The sequence below is a fragment of the Alligator sinensis genome, unplaced genomic scaffold (genome assembly GCF_000455745.1).
Source record: "Alligator sinensis unplaced genomic scaffold, ASM45574v1 scaffold557_1, whole genome shotgun sequence".
Taxonomy (NCBI): domain Eukaryota; kingdom Metazoa; phylum Chordata; order Crocodylia; family Alligatoridae; genus Alligator; species Alligator sinensis.
Genome location: NW_005842349.1, coordinates 594,185 through 616,647, shown reverse-complemented (window position 1 = coordinate 616,647; position 22,463 = coordinate 594,185). Strand labels below are relative to the sequence as shown.

The 22,463-nt window shown below is 43.4% G+C and overlaps 1 protein-coding gene across 1 annotated transcript in view; it reads left to right on the top strand.

Moving 5' to 3' along the window:
- Window positions 1–5,214: 5,214 nt before the first annotated feature.
- LOC102375971 (lysosomal acid lipase/cholesteryl ester hydrolase-like) overlaps window positions 5,215–22,463 on the top strand; it is a 29,991-nt gene continuing 12,742 nt past the window's right edge. Inside the window, exons 1-6 of the mRNA XM_006029005.2 lie at window positions 5,215–5,346; window positions 10,902–11,016; window positions 13,595–13,793; window positions 14,655–14,764; window positions 15,618–15,754; window positions 19,729–19,869. Coding sequence (XP_006029067.2) covers window positions 5,215–5,346; window positions 10,902–11,016; window positions 13,595–13,793; window positions 14,655–14,764; window positions 15,618–15,754; window positions 19,729–19,869 — 834 coding nt within the window. The remainder of the gene's footprint in view (window positions 5,347–10,901; window positions 11,017–13,594; window positions 13,794–14,654; window positions 14,765–15,617; window positions 15,755–19,728; window positions 19,870–22,463) is intronic.

The window sequence follows — 22,463 nt, the reverse complement described above, 5'->3', positions numbered from 1 at the left end:
GAGCCCAAAACTGGACACAGTACTCCAGCTGCGGCCTCACTAAGGCCGAGTACAGGGGGAGAATGACGTCCCGGGATTTGCTTGAGAAGCATCTATGGATGCAAGCCAGCGTTTTGGTCGCTTTACTAGCCGCCGCATCGCATTGCAGGCTCATGTTCATCTTGTGGTCAATGATGACCCCCAAGTCTCTTTCTTCCATAGTGCTAGCCAACATAGCACTGCCGAGCCTATAAGGATGCTGCGGGTTTTTTTTCCCAAGGTGGAGAACCTTGCATTTATCGGCGTTGAACACCATCAGATTCTCGTCCGCCCACTTGCTGAGCCTGTCCAGGTCAGCCTGGATAACCTGCCTGTCTTCTGGTGTGGATGCTTTGCCCCAAAGTTTGGTGTCATCGGCGAACTTGGCCAGTCTGCTTCTGACTCCAGTGTCCACATCATTAATGAAGATGTTGAACAGTATGGGTCCAAGGACAGAGCCTTGGGGGACCCCACTGGTCACAGGACACCACGATGAGTGACTTCCATCGATTACTACCCTCTGGGTCCGACCCCAGAGCCAATTTTCCAGCCAGCAGATCGTGGAGGACCCAAGGCGACAATTGGCCAGTTTCTCCAAGAGGCGATCATGGGACACCAGATCGAAGGCTTTTTTGAAGTCAAGATATATGTCATCAGTGTTCATCTCATAAAACTACACACTTAAAGGCATGATAACTGTATCCTCCTTTTTATTTTTGTTCTTTAACTGTTTGCTCAAGAGAGCAGTGGACAGCTTTTGCACACTTGAGGGAACAAAGAAATCTATCGTCTGATTTGTTTCATAAATCACCTGTGGTAGATAATAGCTGTAATTTTAAAAAAAAAAGAGGTATTATATGTACCCAAGAGGGAAGCAGTGAAGGGCTGATCAAGGCATTTCTGAACTACAGTGGCCACCATAGGACCACTGAAAGCCAATGTAAGGTACAGCACCAGAGAGTTGAACCAGCACTCAACATCCTTGGAAAACAGACAAAAGCAAAAAGGCCAGACCTCATCCTTGTCCCTAAACCTCCTCGTCTTTTGAACAACAGTGGCTTGGACCTGTGGACTGGCCCACTGATTCCACAGGGATCCCTCGTTATCACCAAGGATATTCTAGATGTTAACGACCCTTCATTTGGCTTCCAACAGAGTGAAATTATTAGGTATCAGGAATACCCTAGTTGAAGAGCATGAAGTTGTGACCCAAGATAGATATATCCTGAGAGTTAACAGAATTCCTGGTGGGAAAGACAGTGGGACCAGAGGTAAGCTTTATTTGGCTGAAGTAAGAAATCTTTAATTGGGCAGCTTAAAAAAAACCAACAAAACCATCATCCAATTGCTCTTCTGTATGTGCAGTTGCATATTTCACATCTTCCAGTTTTAGATACTGATTTAGGACTGATTTTTGAGTCTTTATCCTGTCTCTAAAACAGGTGAGGTTGTTTTGGTTTCTGGCTTTCCTGGGACCTTTTTGTACATTTATAGTTCTTCCCTTTGATGTTATCTACCTGATTGGTCATAATCTGAGAAATGCTCTTATCCTTAAAAATGTTGCATTACATGAATTAAAGGAAATGTAACTGCCACTTGGTAGTTTTATTGTCTCATTATGCACTACGAACTTTGAGATAGAGGCTCTTAAAGCTGTGATATAAAAACATTATTTACCAAAAGTAGACAGAAAGGGGTATTTTTAAAGAAGGATTCTCCATCACTGGAGCTGTTCAAGAAAAAATTGAAGAGACACTGGTTGTAGATGAACTGGGCACAGCTATGCCTATGTTCTGCTAGGGATATTTGCCATGCATCAGGGCTTTGCCGGTTCCTGCGTGTGTATGTGTATTCTCAGCCTCCCCTATTGAAGGCAGACAATTTCACAAGAAAGAATTAAAGCTTGATTGGTCAAGGCAGAGTAAATATGAGCTTGTCTCTGTAGCCTAGCAGTTAGGGTACAAAGCTAGGAAAGGGGAGTCCAGCTCCAAGCACTGTTTAATGTACTGCACCCCCCACCCCTCTCTCTCTCCTGAGCTGCAAGACCTCCCATTTGGGCTCAATATCATAATCCCAATAATCCTTCTGTGAATACTTGGTTACTTAAAATAATGGATGATTCTTACTCCCCTACAATTAAAAAAATTCTAAATTGTAGACTTGCATGGTTCCTCCAGAAACTATTTCAGTACATTATTTCCTTAATGCTAAGTGCCAAGTCATAAGTGCCCCATTGAAGTCACTGGAAGTTTTACCTTTCACATTCTTAGTCCAATGGGATCAATCTTTTACCTTTCTGCATTTGCTTATTTTAGTACTTGTCTCCAAAGGATACTTTCAAAATGGTAATTTAATGTGTGCTTCTGAGACAGCTTCAGCTGTTGCTTGATTTGTAAGAATTGATAAGATCTAATCATAGAATATGCAAAAATCTATGAGGATTATTCAGATAATTAAATCTAAAATCTATATTATCTCAGTTAAATAATTGAAAGCACTCCACAGGGAACCCCAGGTAGGTTGAAGCAGACAGCCAGAGATGAAGAGATAACAGAGAGCAGATTGTTTTATTTTTAATAGGGGCCTCAGAAAGAAAGATACTTTTCCTTATTATTTTGTTTTTACTTTTAATTTACTATCCAATAGGGGCAAAGACATGCCCTTCTGTGCATGATGGCAACACATGGTAATGCGTACTGCTGCTCTTAAGTAATTGGTTCCTTTTGATTGCTTGTTACCAGCCTACACCGATTCACACAACGAGTCAGTCAACTGGTGGAATCAGCCCAAGAGCAACAAACGGAAGGGAAGACTGAGAGAATTGAAGCAATATGTAAGCATTCATGACTTAATAATTTCTTACTTTTGGTGTCTATTTGTAAACAAGAAACCCTTCAATAAATGCATAATTCCTGTTCCTTTTATAGTCTAATTATTATTCTTTTTCAGGTTAAGATGGGTATATGTGTGAATGACTGTGACTTGCTTCAAAAGTTTGACACACAGAATGAAGAGCTCATCTTTCTCTTCTCTTCTGTTTTTTTCTACATGAGGATTAAAAATCCTCAAGTAGCCAAGGTTTATCTTCACTGCAAAATGGGTTGTATGATTTGATATAGGTTCATTTGTATTAGTGACAGCAAAGGGGAAAGCTGACCAGAGTGTTAGTATGTCTGATACTGGCCAGTGGGGAAATATCCTAATGCATTTTGTTTTTCCTCATTGATGGAAGATATCAGCCATGAGGAGGTAAGGGATTAGATGGTACACCTTTGAAGATGCCCTTCTGATAATGTCCTTGGATCTTATTATTGAGAAATATCTATGCAGCTTTGATGGAATTATTTTTGAATGACTGAGGTTGACAGCACTGAAAACTGTTGGATGTAAGAGCAGGCCAAACATTTCCCTTCTATTCTTTTATCAGTGGAAAATACCTTTTTGCCCAATAGGAAAATCCTGTACAAAAAGTTGTATTAATTAACAATTTCAGTTTTCACAATGAATTTTAAACCACTGTGAAAAATTTAGTAAATGCCACAAACAAATCCTTTAGAAGTATTCTAGGAAAGATTGAAGGGATGTGAACAACCTGAAAATATAATAAGCTGTGATGCAACAATATTGTAATTAATAACAATGAATAAGTCCTGCATTGCAACAATTCACCAGTCATTGTGGTGTAATAATATGTCTTTTCTGCACTTGAGGTTGCTTATTCAGGTGATACATCTTACTTTTTTTTTTTTTACTACTATTGTGTACTCTGCCAGTCAGATCTACCAATCTGATATTTTCCAGAAAGAATAAAAGAAAAATATCAGTTATAACCAGGCTTTAGTTGTACTGTTAAAGCTAATTTCTGAGTCATACAAAGGATGATGTTATTGATGATACACTCTTGCATGATGGTTTCTCTGAAAATAAACACTTGGATTTCCAAGGACTCTTGTTTGCTGAGTCCTGATGTTTATGTACCTTTTCTTATTAGTATCACTCACGTACAAGAAAGATTCTTTGTGATTTGCCAGCCCAAGGGAGAACACTTTGGCTAAGTACAAACGGTCCAAAAACCCAAGGCTGTATTGATTCAGTTTTCCCAGGTTAGTTTAAGCTGCATAGAGTGAACCAATAAGCAAGTGAACAGACAGTCTCTTTTGATCCTGGAAATGCAGCCATATGCCTGTAGTGGCCCAAGCCAGGAGCTGGGATTGCTAGAGCATGCCTCCCTGCTCAGCTGGAGCAGACAGCTTGGCCAAGAGTAACTGGCGCACCCTGTGAGGTGGGATTTGTGGGGGAGACACAAAGCATCCTGGAATGCTGAGGGACTGTGAGTTAACTTGGATCTGGAGAGGATCTGGGACAGAAGTTCAATAAACCAATTTAACCTAAATTGCTTAAGTCCAATACAACACCCATCCAGGTTTATCTTACTGGTTTCAGCCATTTTGGGTGCAGACAGATGTGCAGCTCCCCACTTTAACTGAGAACGCTTTGCAGGAAGTGTTCTGAATTAAAACAATCCTCCAGATCAAACAGAAGTTCACTGTTCGTTCCAGGGGGGAGGGGAATCTAGCTGCTGGATGCCAGTCTGCAACCAGTTTCCCCTACCAATGTCCCCTCCTGCCTGTGAGGCTGCAAAGTTTTCAGAATGGGAGGCAGGAAAGGGAGCAGAGGGAGCTTGTTCTAGGGGTTCCCCAGCCAGTGCTGAAGGGTAGGGTGAGAGAGCATTGGAGCCCCCAATGACAAAGGCATGCATTACTGTGAACATGTTGGGCCCATTCTAAGAGGGAGGGACACTGCCTTAGAGCAATAGAAAAGTGAAAGAATATGTTTACCATCTTTTTTAAATACTTTAGTGTCTAGGAGTGAGAGTAGGAGACAGTCCTCTCACCACCCTGACAATGTGAGGGCACATAGTCTAGGGAAAGGATATACATGCAGGTATTCCCACTTTCTCAAAGTGAACTCTATACTTCTTCAGCATCATACCTTTCTCACCGGGCCTCAGCCTGAGCTACTTGCCCCTCATTGCTGTTGTTCATTTCTATCGGATGCCAAAGAAGCAGAAAGAGATGTCCGGACCCCTTTTCTATTAAAAAATGAAGTAGCAAGCATGTATGTAAAGCAGGGATACACAATATGTTCATAGTCTTCTTAATTACAGAGACATTCCTTGCTTCACACAGGCCCAGGATGTGGATATTCATAACGCTGGTTTGGTTCCAAGGAATTTCATTTTCTGGAGAATTTCAAAAACCAAACCCCATGAATTCAGAAGAAATCCTAAAAGGGAACAGGGTGGATCCAGAATGTTTTATGAATGTTGTAAGTGATGTAATTTTCTTTGTCTCTTTTTTCAAAGGATGGTCTCTATTATTAATAACTTCATCTCTTTTGAGAATGCCCAGCACTGGATGGTTTAGGAGAGATATCTTTAAAAATAAAATCCCTTGGTCCAGCATTTTCTCTATTTCTAAACAGACATTCCATCCTAACTTCACTAGAGTTTAGATCACAACAAATACCAACTATAATTGTGCAGATAGTAGTTACGCCTTGCATATAGTACACAGTGAAAAAATACTAGTTTAGTGCTAGTCAGGTAGCCCTAGAATCTTGCTTTTGACTGAAAGGCAAGTTGCTTTGGGAGCTGGGATTACTGAATTCTGTCCCCAGCTTTGCCACTTACTCTGAAACTATTGACATGGCACCTAAAGCATGATCCATCTCATGTTGAATTCAATAGGAGTTCTTCTGTGTTTATTATCAAACCATTAATATTCTAAGCCATAGCCCAAATTATTGAGAATGAAGTCTGTCATGGTGGTTTTGGCTTCCTCTGACATGGCTTAGCCTTTATGGATGGTACGGGGGGCTTGAGAAGGGATTTAAAGAATTGACCATAAGTCACCTGTTGCACTTGGCTAGGTAGGACATTAACAGTTTGCTGGAAAGATTTTAACTACCAAATAGATGTATTATCTTAATAGAGTTGTTGGACGGCATTTTCCAATCTAAAGTTAATTAAACTCTTCCCGTATACTAGCAACATGGCTTCTCAGTAAAACAGATATTTTTCTCCTAGAAAACAGGATTTGAATTTGGGCAGGTATGCTGCCCAAAATACTGGTCTCTGAATTGTTTCTTAATTCCTCCTAGGGAATGGGAAAAGTAGGAGCTCTGTACATACATTGGACTGTGTAATCAGTCATTTTAAATGATCAACTGTTTATTGCTTCAGCTCATGTTGTTTTGCAATAATTTTAAGTGTAACCCTTCTGCTGAGCACCTGTTAGCAGTAACAAGGGCTGGGTTCAATTCTGGGCACTAAATATATTTCACGTTGGCTCAAACCCCCACTCAGACTAACTTGGAAACATGAAATGAATCACTAGGTTGTCCAATAAAACCAACAAACCCTCTTTCACAAGCAGTGTAAACACAAAATCCAAATTTATTACAAAGAATAAAGAAAAAACAAAAGTAACTACTAACTATAGTTTTAAAACATTATAAAATACAAATCAAGGTCTATAGTGGCTCCCTCTTGGGGAGGCTTTAACCATACCCAGGCAGTCTGGGACTTGGGGCTCCCCAACACGTAGTTCCGGGGGTCTGCACCCCTATAGCTGTACCTCCTGCCCTTTAGCAATGGGCTGGAGAGGGGGGGCCCACACGGGAAAGTCCTATAAGGTGCTCCATGGCTTTGCTGCACTGCAGGAAGCTGCTAGAGAGCATAGTTCCTTCTGCATTGCAAGGGGCCCTTCACTGCTTCCTGCAAAACTGTAGCACTGATCTCCACTTCCACATAGTGGCTTTAAGGGGTTGACGGCAGCTTTCATCAGCATATCACGCCCCAGAGTTTCTAGTCCTAAACCTAGCTCTACTGGGGCAGGAAACTGCAAGAGACCTGAAAGGAAAGCCAGCCAAACAGCAAAAGAATCTGAACTGCAACCATTACCAACCATGCTGCTTGGTCAGGTCAAAGACCTACAAAAGCAACAACATGTGCCAGGCCTAAACCATGCCAGGACCCAAGCCAGGCCCAAGCATGTATCAAATCTACAGTGGGGTGTAGCAAGACACCTAGGCTGAGACACAACAGCTATAAAACAATAAAAGGTGGATTTGGGCCTGTCTTGAAGCAAGGCCTGAATATACAACAGAAGAGCACCAGGCCCATTTGGCTGCAGCCTGGACATTTAGTCTCAGCTACACTGTTATGCTGAGACCTAACAGCTATGAGGAAACAGAAAGAGGCCAGGCCTGTCTTGGTTTGGGCCTGAACTACAACTAGTGCCCAGCCACACAGCTTGGTTGGGGCATAAACTGCAGAAAGGGAAAAGGAGGCCCCAGCCTATTTCCTGGGGCCTGGACTAGGCAGCAAAAAAACCTGTCCAGGCCTATACTGCATTGAGGCCTGGATAAACAACAAGAAGTGCCAGGTCTCACCCTGGCTCAAACCATGCCAGTCTTTTCCCTGGCTCAAATCTGCCATCCAGACATATGGCTGAGGTTCAGCCGCACAGCTAGGCTGAAATGCAATAGCTGGGAGATAGCAAAAAGGCATCATCCCACTTAAAACCGAGAAAAACAAAAGCAGAAAGTAGAGGAAGAGAACAGAGGCCTCAAGCCCTGAGACAGACTTTCTCTCTCTGTACCTGAGGGCTTTCCTTTCACATAGCTTCAGTTTGCTTCTCCAGTGAAGAGCAGGGGAGACCCCACCATGGAGAGCAGGTTTTCTGGTTCCCAATTCAGCCTTTTTTTTTTAAGGAAATTTTTTTGTGTTCCAGGCCAAATCAGCCAAATCAATTCCAAATCTGTGTGTCATTCAAGAACTAAATGTGGTCCTACTACCAACAAACATCCTCCACCCCCGCTTGAGGCTTTCAGTGTTTCAAAATCCTTTGGTGGGCATCCTATATGCAAGCCCAAGCCCACAAGCTTGGGGTTTGGATATCCCCAAGTTTGGCTTGCACATGGCCAGATGGCCACAGGAGCAAGTCATCTTTCAGGTTTCAGTAGCCACAGGAGAAAAAAAGGTTCAGGTCACCCAGCCCAGGTGACCTGGACCTTAAATAACTTTTGATGATATCAGTACAGGGTCCCAATCAAGAAACAGCATCATTTGAAAACTACTAATGCAGACCAATCAATTCAAAAGTGGATTCCAATCACTCTAGGATTTGCTCCAGAGTTACTAAACTGGTTTTACAAGTTCTTTTAAGGAGTCGTAAGACAATGGTCTGGACACAATGAGGAGGAGGGGAGGTGGTTCTCACCCAGTCTTTCTGGGGAGGACTATGATTCACATTTGCACACCACAGTACCTGATTAAAACAGCACTAAAGAGGAAGGTTTTTGACAGTAGTTTAGGTGTCCTTTAAAAGAAACTGGCTACTAAGCATCTGATAGTATTATTGACTACCTTGATGACAGAGTTTACCAGTGTGTATTCCACACATCCAGCTATGATGGCATTGCTTGAAATTAAGATTGAATTGGAAAATAATACTGAAAATAGGAGAATTAGGGGGGGAGGGAAGGGGAGGACACTGCTGTTGCTGCTGCAGCTGGTGTTTCCAGTCCCAGGTGTCCTCCAGTCACTGCATTTCCTCCTCCCAGACCTCACATAAGAGGTCCCCCCAGGCCTTGCAGATGTTATGAAGCATGCAGACTGTGATAATGACCTGGGAGATGTGGCCTTGATGACCTTGAGAAGAGCATTGAGGGTGTGCTAGCATCCCTTCAGGCAGCTGAAGGCACACTCCATGAAGGCATGGGTCTGGCCCAGGAACACCTGTTGAAGAGGGCCTGGCTGAGGTCCAGCTGGCCAATGTAGTGCTGCATGATCTAGGGGAGGAGTGGGTAGGCAGGGTCCCTAATAAGGAAGGGCAGGACCACCACCTCAACCAGATGGAGGTCTAGCACCCTTAGCACAAAGCACCCACTCTGCACCAGGGCTGGCAGGGTGGAGCTCTGGAAGACACATGTATTGTGGGCATGGCCCACCCAGCTGGCACTCACATTCATGAAGGTACCTTGGTGGTCAATGATGACCTGCAGCATGATGGAATGGAAGCCCACCAGCTGTCATAGGGGTTGTTGCTGTAGGGTGGCCAGGTGACAGGGTTGTGGGTCCTGTCCAGGGCCCCAGTGTACTAGGGAAATTCCAGGGTGAAACTCTGTCACCACCACAAGGGGTCATGCACACAGAGCACCATGTGCCCTAGTATGTCCTGGGAGGCACCGCATACCTTCAGAAAAGCCTCCCCAGTACTGGCCTTGCTGATGCCAAAGAGCTGGGCAATGTACCAAAGGCTGTTGGGCACAGCCAGCTTCAGCACGGTGATGGTTAGCTGGGTGCCCACGGGTGTCGTGGGAGAAAACTCCCTGGTGTCCATTGTCTAGCTGCATAGGGACCAGACAACGTGGGTAAAGGGTTGACTGCAGTTTATTTGCTCGAGCAAAGACCATAAACCAGCAAAGAGGTAAAAATGGCCCCGACTTAAGGGTGGGGCTGTCTTTTATACCTTTTCTAACAAAGAAAACTACAAGGTCATTAACTATGCAATACTTATGGTCATCATCTCCTTATATGGTGCATTACAAATTTCCATAGTAACACTACATTAATCTATTATAGCTAGTACTTTTTCCAAAGGCAGAAATTAATAACGGTTACATGTTATTTTTTGCATTCCAATCTGTTCTGTTTCCAGCGGTGTCATCTTCCCTCCTTCTGTGGCCCCACTGATCTTATCTCGTACCATGCTGTAGCTGGTCCTCAGTGCAAAGGTCAAGACAGATTTACGTTCGTTGTCTTTTCTCTCAGAAGATGGTTGACACAGTTAAAATAATTACTTAACATAAACAAAGGCTTAGCTATCATTTTGCCTTGTGGTCAGTCGCATTGCTAGGCCATAGGTCATGCCTAGTATTCAACTGCAAAGCTAATACTTTTCAATAATCTAAATTATTGTTAACCTAACAGTATGCTTATCAAAAAAACTATTTTATTTCAGGGTAATAACAAACTTTCCCATTACACGGGGAGGGGTTGCTGCATGGTGGTGTCCTGTCATTCCAGGTGCTCCAGGAGGTCCAGAAAGGTGGCTCAGGTCATGCAGAATGCCTCCAGCCACTGTTCAGCATCCCAAGTGGCCTGGATAGTGTGCAGTTACCAGTCTTGGCTGGCCAGGTGGGCCCAGATGTGGCAGGGCTGGAGGCCTTGGGAGGGTGTGGATGGTCCTGGTGGTAGCATCTAGGAGCACATTGTTGGCATCTCTGCCAGGGTCTAGCCAGCAGGATGGGGCCCAGTTGACAGCTGCGTGGTGGCACAGGGCCTGAGATGGCACAGTGAGGCTCGCCAGGTGGTTGCTGTGTGTGCAGGAGCAGGCAGGGCCCAGACTACCATGAGCCAGATGGCAGTTCTTTTAAATATGGCCTCTGGCTGCAGGCAGGTGGTAGCAGGAGCTTGTTGCAGGGCCCCAGGAAGTAGGAGTAGTTTGCTGCTAGTAGCTGAAAATCTGCTCCCGCTTCCCTGCACATGTATGTGCCTGTATGTGCCTGCCTGGGACCATTTACTTTCAAGTAATTTACTCAAAAGTTAACTGCTCAAAGATAAAATGCACATGTAGACATGCTCTGTAAGTTAGCGTGTAAGCATCTGAAACAGAGGCCAACAGCCTCAGGGAACAGATAAGCACAAACGTGGCAGACCTTTTTCTTTCCGACTCTCCTCAGATTTTACTTTGATGAGCAATTTGGTTAAACCTGTGGACTAGGATAGCATTCCTTCCACAGGGATCCTTACCTAACATCCCAGACCATGTGAAAAATGGATTTTTCTAACCAGGGTTTCATTTGGCTTCCTGCAGACTGAAATTATCAGGTATCATGGATACCCTGCTGAGGAGTATGAAGTTGTGACTGAAGATGGTTATATCCTTAGTATTAACAGAATTCCTAGTGGGAAGAACAGTTGGAACAAAGGTAAAATTTTTTGTCTGAAAAAGAAAGCTCTGATGGGATGAATTTGGGCTTGTACTTATGTATGTACAGCTGCATATATCACACATTTCCATTCACATCTGAATTCTGATTCTGTATGAAATCCTAAATATAGGTAAGGTTGGCCTGGCATTATAAAATTCTTTTCCTGGGACAAAAGGGGTAGAAAGTGCATTTTAAACAAGGTGATTTTTCTACCTCTTGCTGCATGTGGGTGAGGAAGTTGATTATCTACCATTCTGTCCAAGGATGGAAGCCTGGGCTAGTTTTCAGTTTTATAAAAGATGTACACTATACTCAAAGGCATTGGTAGTGGAAAGGAAGGTCATTCTATTGCGAATGCTTGCCATATTCTGATATTGGTGTCTTGATCTGACACCAGCATTGTCCCTCTATTGTGCGCTAGTGGAAATTCTGGAGCTTCTCAGTTGGCTTCCCACTGAAGAAGAAAATGGTTGACTGGGATCTTTCAAGCATGTTTAAACAAACCTGATAGCAGCAAGATATTGGCTGCCTTAGTCCCCCTGTTTGACTTGTGGCAGGTTAGGGTATTATGTCTTGTGATTGTCAGGGTTGACTATAGTTTAACAGTAGGTTGCTCAGTGGATTTGTATAGGATGGTTTAGATAGGAATGATCCTGCCTCTGGTGTGGGGTTGGACTAGATGACCTATGGAGGTACCTTCCCCCACTTCTCTATGATTTAATATATTCTAAGTGTAACTTGCTTTATCTGAATATTTACACCAGTCCTGACTTGAGATGATTATGCAACTTGCATAGTAATGCCTTCTTCTAGGACAGTGGTTCCCAACCAGTTGATTGCAATCAACCAGTTGACTGGGGAACCTCTTTTAGTTGATCCTGGGCTGAGGTGGGGTGGGGGGCTAGGCGCACACATGCATGTGCATGAGCCCCCGAACTCCCCAGTCCAGTAGGTCAGTTTGGGGAAGGGAAGAGGTGGGAGCCAGATCGAGGCCCCTGTAGCGAGGGAGGGATGGTACAGCCCAGCCAGGAGCAGGGGAAGGTAAGTGGGGTCCCAGCTTGGCTGGGTGGTGGGAGGATTGGAGACTGGGGGGGTCATCCAGGGGTGGGGACAAGGCTCCTACTCCTGGGTGCACCCCAGCAGAGGCCGTGGGGGCACGTGCTCCCCACATCTCTGTGCAGAGTGGAGGTGGTGGAGGCAGTTGTAGCTGTGCATCAAGCCCTGCTGCAGCTGGCCTCGTGCAGGCACAGCTTAGCCCAGTGGCGGAACGCACGTAGCATCTGGCCGCTCCTAGGCCAGCTGTAGTGGGCTCAGGGCACAAAGCCCAGCCTGCAATGGCAGTCGCCTCCACCACACACAGATGTGGGGGCATGTGCCCCCAGCCAAACGTGGGGCAGTATGGGCGGCTGCAGCAGTAGTGAGGGAGGGAGTGGGGCTGGAGCAGTGACAGCCTCTGTAGCTGGGGTGCGATGGAGCCCCAGGGTGCTGTGGCCTCCCTCCCCAAAAGAGCAGGGTGAGCTGAAAATTTTGAGTCATGGAGCCAGAGGCAAGAGAGTATCATCACTGGGAGGTGGTAGTAGAGGCCAGGGGAGCCCTTGGTCTGTTCTCATGTGGCCAGCCTGGGGACTGGCACTGAGATTTGCCCCCTCACAGACTATAGTTATGGTAAATCCAGGATATCTGAGGTCCCAGGAGAATTTCCCAGGTGGACAGCATATATACTTCTTGTCTGGATAGGAGATATCCAAATTCTGGGACTTGTGAATTTGGACTCAGTCCAAACATTTGTGCAGGAACAGCTGGTGGACCCTCCCAATGTTCAGTTCCTGAAGGCATCTGTGACCTATATACATGTGGAACACAAACATCAGGCTCACGCTTTGGTACCTGGCTTTGCATCCATACATGTTTAAGATATGCCACAGGCCTGAGACTTCAGGAAGTCCATATGAATATGGACTTCTGCAAAGGGCAGGGAGGTGGGGGTCTGAAATTTGGAAAAGTGAGTCTCTGACTTCATTCTTGAGGGGCGAGGTATGTAACAGGATGGCCTGTTCCTTTAAGAGAAAGCAGCTAGTTAGAGTGAAGGGCTGCAGCTGAGGATGTAGCTTGCTGGGAATTAAAAACCCCAGGAGGCAGAACAAGAGTTGCAGGGAGAGGGCGGGGGCGCATGTTGAGAACACAGAGTTGAGGTAGGGAACTCCAGCACTAGGAGGAGTATTAACCTGGGAAAGAAGACTGATGCCACAGTGGACCCATCTCAGGGGCCAGGATGATAAGGTTTCTGTTTATTTACTTTGTTTGATGAAGACCTGTATATAACTGGGGTAGGATGAGAGGTGCTCTAGGTAGCAAATGCCAAGGTGAGAGACTACATAGCGCTAAGACTGCAGACAGACACTCAAGAGAGGAACAAAGAATGTTTGAAAGAAGGCAGCCTGCTACAGTGTATTGTTAAGTTTTTGTCCAACCACCATGAAATGTCCAATTTCTACCTCATTCCAGAAGAACACTGTAACCCAAACCTAACTGCACTGTCGTCATTGCTGAATGACAATAAACTCTTCCTTTCCAGGAAAAAAACCTGTGGTGTTTTTGCAGCATGCAGTCCTAGGAGATGCAATCACTTGGATTTCTAACCTGCCTAAAAACAGCCTGGGCTTCATCCTAGCAGATGCTGGCTATGATGTTTGGTTAGGAAACAGCAGAGGGAACACCTGGTCCTCAAAGCATAAGACTCTTAAGCCCAGCCAGAAAGAGTTCTGGAAGTTCAGGTACACTGAATGATTGAAATTTTGAAAATAGCAGTTTCTGTGGGATAGATAATAATAATGGGATGGAGGACCATTGCATCTAGTTCTCATTCCTATTTCTAGAACTCATTCCTAATTCACTGCTTCCTAGATTGATGGTGATTGGAGGATGAGAGTGGCCTACAGGAATAGGGTGATGAAAGACCCAGGGAAAAGTTTACTCACTAAGGCTCAAATTTGGGAAGGGATTGTAGGAGAAAAGGACAGTTGTTGATAAATGTAGGGGGTTTCTGAAGAGAAAGGTAATGGAGGTGAGAAAGTGAGGTAAAAAGCACAATGGACAATGATAGTGAGACTGAGCAGTGAAAGGCTGCAGCAGTAGGAGAGAGAGAGAATGAAGTAAGGTGGACAATCCATGCCAGTGCAACAAATGAGGAAGAAAACTCCCCATAGTTTAATTTTCAGAGATAAGTGAAGGATGCTGTCCTAAATCTGAAAGCTCTGTCACTCTCAGAAGTGTGCAAGTACTGAACAAGCTCACAGCCAGACCTGCAGATCAAGGCTGATCCACATCTACCAGCCATGCTGTTGAAGTCATACAATATAGAGGATACTCCTATTTATAAGGCTGCCAAGCTAACAGCGTTCAGGAGCTCTGTCTAGACGTCTTCTTTCTCATTATACTGCTTGGTACAGTAAATACACATGCTAAATATTTGAAACACATTAGTGGTACTTCCTCTTTGAAGGGAAACAAAGGACGCAGGAATTGACATGATCACTGACCAGTCCCTATATCACTTAACTAAGGAATCTGTGTGCTGTTGTGGCCAATTGTATTAGAATTTATTCATGTAAACTATTTATGTTTTCTCCCTGTAGTTTTGATGAGATGGGTAAATATGATATTCCAGCAACACTACATTTTATCCTGGAAAAAACTGGACAGAAACAGCTCTATTACGCTGGCCATTCAGCAGGGACAACTATAGGTATGTTAAGGTGTATGTTAGATTGGTGTGCACCTTAACCAGTAATCATAAATTATATTAGCTACTATTATTCTTAAAATCTCATGATTTTAAACCAATTTCCTGATTTTCTAAATGCACTTTTGATGCTTGGATGGGAAATGCTGCTGCTTTAAAACAAATTGACAGCCACTAAAATCAGTATTATCAAACTCCTTACCATCCAACAATGGAATATAGCAAATCAACAAAGGGCTGAACTCATTTTTATCTTGCTACTCCCATGCCTTTTTGAGTTTAAATCGATGCTTTATTAGTTTTGTATGTGGACATTGTTGTATTGTACGGTTATATTTAGAGTTAAGATTAAAATAATATTCTGTTCCTCAATCCAAACCTTCGAAATACTGTACTATTGTTTTACATGTTTTAAAATGCTACTGGTCTTTGGAAACTAACTAGCATAAAATGCACAAAATAACACACTGGATTTTGCAATGCCTAGAGGAAAATTTCAGAAAGCAACAAAAATCTGATTTTAGAGAAACTTCCAATGACTACAAGAGGCAAGGACTGTTTTCTTGATGCCTTTTATTGAAGTAACTCCCAAATATATAGTGGTCCATTCTTTCTTGGACCATCATGGTTTCAACATCACTGTAACCCTACCGTCCCAATAAAGTGATTTGAAAATATCAAGTAATTTGCTTACTTTTGGCCACTAGAATCCAACTGAACAATATCCATGGAATTTAATTTTTCCAAGTATAATCTGAATTGGGATTGAGAATGAATATTTGATTTTCATTTGAGTAAACCAGGACTATTTCAGATTCAGTTTTGCTATATTACAATATTTCCTCTATTTTCTTAGGTTTTACAGCATTTTTAACTAATCCAGAGTTGGCTCAAAAAATCAAAGTCTTTTTTGCATTGGGTCCTGTAGCCACACTTACTTATGCAACAAGCCCTGTGATAAAGTTTTTGCGTCTTCCTGAATCATTACTCAGGGTATGTTATTCCTTCACCCATATAGCAGGATTCCCGATTCTGACTGCATCTACTTTGCCTCTATCTATATGGATAGCTAATATAGGGGAGTCTATGAACACTGCAAAGCTACTGAATGCCTCCTGGACCCATCCTAGTCTGTGGGGGTGAGGGGAAGGTAGTGGAGCGGGGGGGGGAGGGGTGCAATGTCAGGAACTGGAAGAAGCTGAGATATGATCAGGACTGTTGAAAATGCATACCCCAGATATTTGATTATTCAAATATTTCTTTACAGTTTGGAGTCTCTCTGTAATTTGAATAATGTAAGTAGGTGAGGTTATAGGAGTGTTTTGCTTTCTATTACTGCAGTCAATTCCTAGGGTGACCATACATCCCAGCTTGCCCAGGGCAGTCCCAGGTTTCATAAGTCAGTCCCAGATGGTTGGTGAGAATTGAAATAAAAGTCCCGGAATCGCAGGGGCATAGGGTGCAATCCAGCAGGAAGGTAGAGCCGCATGGTGCACCAGGCAGGCTGGTGGGCAGGCACCTGCCTGGTGCAATATGATGCTTTACCTCCCCACCAGACTGCTCCCTGCCCACCTGCCTCTGCCTGCAACAGCACCACTTACTTCGGGCTGGGGGAGGCAGTGTCCCAGATTTCCCTAAAAACAATATAGCCATGCTATCTATATCTCTTGGTCCAATTCTCCAATTAGTCTCTGCATCTCTGAATCCTAGTCCTACCCTCCAACATATCTCCTACTCCCTGCAGCTTGGTGTGATCTGCAGACTTGCTGAGGGTGCACTCTATGCCATCTTTCAGGGTGTTGATGAAGACATTGAACAAAACCGGTCCCAGAACCAACTCTTGTGGCACTTCACTTAATACTGACTGCCAAATAGACATCAAGCCATTGATTATTACCCTCTGAGCTCAATGCTTGAGCCAGTAGTCTATCCACCTTACAATCCGTTTGTCCAGCCCATACTTCCTTAGGTTGTCTGCGAGGAATGTTGTGGGAGACTATATCAAAAACCTTGGTAAAGTCAAGGTATATCACATCCACTCCTCTCTCCACATGCACAGTGCCAGTCATCTCATTGTAGAAGGCAATCAGATTGGTCAGGCACGACTTGCCCTTGGTCAATCCATGCTGACTGTTCCTAATTATCTTCTCCAAGTACTTAGAAATGGACTCCTTGAAGACATGCTCCACGATTTTTTCAGGGACTGAGGTGAGGCTGACTGGTCTGTAGTTCCCTGGATCCCCCTTCTTCCCTTTCTTAAAGATGGGCACTAAATTTGCCATTTTCCAGTTGTCCAGGATCTCTCCCAATTCGCCATGCATTTTCAAAGATAATGGCTAGTGGCTCTGCAGTCACATCAGCCAACTTCCTCAGCACTCTTGAGTGCCTTGAGTCTGCCACCATGAACTCATTCATATCCAGCTTTTCTAAACAGTTCCTAACCTGTTCTTTTGACACTGTTGGCTCCTCCCCAAACTATGCTGCCCAGTGAAGAAGTCTGGGAGCTGACCTTGCCTGTGAACACTGAGGTAGAAAGGCATTGAGTACTTCAGCCTTTTTCATATCTTCTGTCACTAGGTTGTCTCCTCTGATCAGTAAGGGACCCATACTCTTCCTGATCTTCCTCTTGCTCCTGACATACTTGTAGAAACCCTTCTTGTTATTGTTCACATTCTTTGCTGGATGCAACTCCAATTGCACGCTGACCTTCCTGATTTCATCCATGCATGCCTGAGGAATACACTTTTTCTCCTCTCTACTAATTTTTCCAAGTTTCCAATTCTTGGAAGCTGCTTTTTGTGTTTTAGCTCATAGAAGAGTTCCCTGCTAAGCCAATGATCTTCAGCCATATTTACTAGTCTTCCTACACATTGGGATAGTTCATTCCTGTGCCCTCAATAAGGTTTCTTCAAAGTACAGCCAGCTCTCTTGGACTCTTCTGTTTCTTAGACTGGCCTCCCAGGGCATCCTGTCCATCAGTTACCTGGGTGAGTCCAAGTCTGCTTTTCTGAAGACCAGGGTCCTTATTCTGCTGCTCTCCTTCCATCTTTTCCTAAGGATCCTCAACTCAATCATCTCATGTTCACTACTACCCAAAATGTCATCCACTACTACATTCCCCACCAATTCTTCCCTATATGTGAGTAGCGGGTCAAAAAGAACACAGCCTCTATTTGGCCTCTCCAATAGTTGCACCAGGAAGTCATCCCTAACACTCTCCAAAATCTTTCCGGATTGCCTGTATACTACTTTATTGCTCTCCTAGCAGGTGTCAGAGTTATTGATGTCCCCAGTGAGAACCAGAGCCTGTGATCTGGATATTTCCACTAGATGTCTGAAGAAAGCTGCATCCACCTCATCCTCTTGGTTTGGTGGTCTATAGCAGACACCCATCATGAAAACACTCTTGTTGCTCTTCTCTCTGTCTCTAACCCAGAGGCTTTCAACCGGCCTATCTCCAGTTTCATATTGTACCTCTGAACATTCATACAGCTTCATCTTTTATATAAAAACCAACTCCTCCTCCTCTTCTCTCTATCTGTTCTTTCTGAACAGTTTATACCCATCCATGACAGTACTCCAGTCATGCAAGTTATCCCATTAAGTCTTTATTATTCCAATCACATCACAGTTCCATGACTATACGAGGACTTCCAGTTCTTTCTGATGTGGCATACATTTGTGTACAGGCATCTGAGGTAACTAGCTGATTGCCCTACTTTCTCAGGAAGAATGAGAAGGCCTCCCTTGTTGCCCCCTCTTGCTTGCACTTTCTTTAGGACATTTGCTTCCTCACTTACCCCAGGGCTTTGGTCTATCCCCTGGCAAACCTAGTTTAAATCCTCCTCACTAGGTTATTGAACCTGTCTGTGAAGATACTCTTCCCTCTTTGCTAGGAAGAGACAGGATCCACCTGACAATCTCCCTTCTTGGAACAACATCCTGCGATCAAAGAACCCAAAGCCCTGCTGATAACACAATTTGCGCAGCCTTACATTGATCTTCAGGATGCTTCTGCTCCTGCCTGGCACCTTCCCCTTGACCAGAAGGATCAAGGAGAACACTACCTGAGCCCTTATCTTCTTCACCCTTGCACCCAGAGCCCTGTAGTCACATTTGATCTGCCCAAGGTCCCCCCTGACAGTATTATTGACGCCCACATAGATAAGCAGCATGAGGTAGTAATCAGAGGCCGGATGAGTCTTGGTAATCCTTCCATGACATCTCAGATATGGGCTGTGGGCAAGCAGCAGACCCCTTGAGACAACAGATCAGGCTGGCAGATGGGTGCTTCCTTCCCCTGCAGAAGGGAGTCTCCAACCACCACCCATTGCTTCCTTTTGGTGGCGGTGGTCTCAGTCCTCCCCACTTTGGGGAGGCCTGACCTGGTCACTTCCACTGACAGAATTTCCTCCTGTTTCTCTGTTGATAGGGCTCCAAACAAACCACTGCAGGTGGGGATGAAGCCTTTTTTTTTTTTTTTTTTTTTTTAAACTTTTTTACTTCTTTAACTTCGAGAAGATGCTTCAGGGCCTGACTCTGTTCACCTGAATATGGCAAATGTTTATGTCAATGCAAATGACTGCCTGTAATTAGAGGCAGTATAATAATATTTAACCTGGCTCTGTCTAATAACAGAGCTAGGTTAAATATTTTATTGCCATGAAAATGGAAAGATGGCTTCCTTCATGTTTATTGCTCAGTAGAATAAGAAGGAATAGGTAGTTGTGAGCTTGTGGAAATATTAGGACTAAAGGATTGTTTGCTATTTTTCTATCCTTTAGTCATTATCATTATTATAAAAGGTTTGATTGATTGTTAATTTCACATTAGTGAGATGGGGCTGGAGAGAGACAGTGGGTGGGTTGAACCCCAAGGGTCACCAGGTGCTTGTAGTGGCAGACCCACGAGGCTTCCTGCATGTTCCACTCTTGTATGAATAAAATTGTTTTTTTTTTCCCCCCCAGATCTTCTTTGGTAATAAGGGAGTCTTTCAACAATATGAACCTCTGAAGAAATTTGTTACAAAATTGTGTACTGTCCTAAGTAAGTTTTGTACCTCGATCTTCTTTTTTGTGGCTGGCCATAATATTCCAAATATGAATATGGTAAGTATTTTAAAGTAATAAAACTAAAGTAATTTCTAAAATAAATAATGTGTCTAGACATTGTGCATAGGTAGTTATTTTCACCTGCCTAAAGTTCTGGTTCAGTTCAGCAGTATTCTGAAGGAATAAGAGTATCCTGCTGGCTTTGACTAACACCAAATTAGACTTTAACTAAGAATGGGACAATCCAAAATTCTGGGGCCAAATTTTGATCAATACAGCTTCATATTGCACAGATGTCTTGTGCATTGTTCCCTTTGGACCCAAGCAGTTAGCCAAATCTATTGTCCTATGGAGATTGATTCTATTACGAGTAAAAATGATTATTGAAATCAGATAGTTTCTTTGATGTAATTATGCTTATTTACAAGCAGAGTATGAAGTCTGGTTTCCTGAATAAAAGTGCATCTACATGAAACACCTACTGTGCATTAGCCTAATAACACTGCTCAATTCCATGTTGGTCAAAAACCATGCTAATAGCCTACTGACCAGTGTTATTAGGCTACTGCACAGTCAGTGTCACAAAATAAGCATAAGCCAGTGCTACTGTGCAGTAACCCTAGTTACTGCACATTTAGTTAGTACTTTATTAGGCAAATACTAAACTAAATGTGTAGTAACTAAGGTGCATTAATGAACATATAGATGTGCCCAGTGAGAATCAAAAGCTAGTAGACAATTCTTTCCATTCTTAACAGTTTCAGCATGCAGTCCCAAAAAGTTTCCTCTACAGACTTTTTCCAAGAACATAAACTATTGGGGTTTTCAGCCTGCATGATCCTGGGTTTTTGTTCCTTCATATTTGCTTTGGTAATGTTTTTCTTAGCATGGGGATGACAGGAATCTCTTTTTACATCAACCTGTTACATGCCAAATCCAAGATAACCAACACTTCCATTATTGATCTTCAGTATGCTGACGATGTGTTGTGTGTCCATCCATTGAAGAGCTCTAGATCACTCTCAGCTGCTTCTGTGAAACACTAGGACTCACTGTTAATTTCACAAAACATAAGATAATTTACTAACCTATCAAAACCATCCAGGTGCTCCCCCAAATATTACAAGTAGAGGACAATCCCTGGAGAATACTGAACTCCTCTGGCATCTTCTTAGCAGCCAATGTCTGTCTGTGGTTCATACAACGATTCCAGGTTGTTGTGGAGGCCACTTCTTGTACTGTTGTCACACGCCCATTATGTCATCCTATCATAGACCATTGCTGCAACTTCCAAAGCAACGTCCCCAATCAAGGCCTGTGTCTTAGGCAAAAGTATTAAACAGTTAAAAAGCTCTTCACCAGTAGCTCATGTGGGGAGAGGATGGCAAAACAAAACATTCTTCCTTTAATTCTGTTGCTGTAGCAAAATGCATATACATCAGTAGCTGTGCAGTGTTTGATATATTGGTAGACTCATCTATCTGAACAAAATAATGAGCTTTGACAAACACTTGCTAAGAGCTGCTCTTTTACATCAGTTGCTGTCTCCTTAGTATGGCGTGAAACTGTCATTTGAAAGTGGGATCACATCTAGCTGCGATGCTGCGTTCTGTTCTGTCATCACTGAGCACATATCCTTTGCAGTTAGAAGGATTAGTTTCTCACTCATGTTGTGAGCCTTGTCTGCTTTGGCAATACGCGAAGCCGCATGGTAAGAAGCCACAATAGCCTTCAGATTAACAGTGCTTTACACTTCAACAACATTTTTTGTCCTGTTAATTCATTGAGCTTCCTGTGAATAAATTCTACAGGTTTAGATATCAAGGTAGGGTGTCTTGTTTCAAGATGCCGGCATAGCCTTCAGGGCCCCATATTGTCATTTGCCAGTGCTTTGGTGTATACAGTACATTGAGGCCTTGATGCATTGCTGGACCTGCTCCATGTAAAACCAAGCTTTAAATAAACTTGGTCATATATTTGACCTTGGTGTTTTGCTGGAAACCTTGCTGCTGCATTCCTGCAGCTTTGGTTGTGTGCTTTTCTCCCTTTGTCACAAAACAATCCATTTCTCATTTAAACTCTCTCTCACTAAATGCACTGCTGAGGTTTGCAAGTTTACTTACAAAACATGACATAGCATATGTGTTGTGTCAGAGTTGATACGCAACATTAGTATGGTTAAACACAAGCTTTTTCCATTATTTTATTTTCAGTTATTTAAACAAGATATTTTAAATATATAACTTTTTTTCAACTTATCCAACTTATCCTCAAAAAAAATTAAAAAGACTCACAGATCATGCCTCCCTTGACATGATGCCCCGACTCCCGAGGGAGGCATGCCTCATAGTTTGAGAACCTCTGTCATTAAGATATCTCACAACCGGCTCCCAAAACAGGTCCTACAACCCCAGTTTGCCAATGGTTACCCTTCTAGAGGTGGGCAAAAGAAGAGATTGAAGGACACCCTCATGGCCAATTTGAAGAAATGCGATATTAATATCAACAACTTGGAGATATGAGCACTGAATCATCCCCTATGGCACCAACAAGTACAAGGCACTTGACTTGACTGTTTTGAGCAAACTCACTTCACTACCAAGGCAGAGAGGCAAAAGAAACAAAGGGAAAGCGCTGTGACCCAACATCAC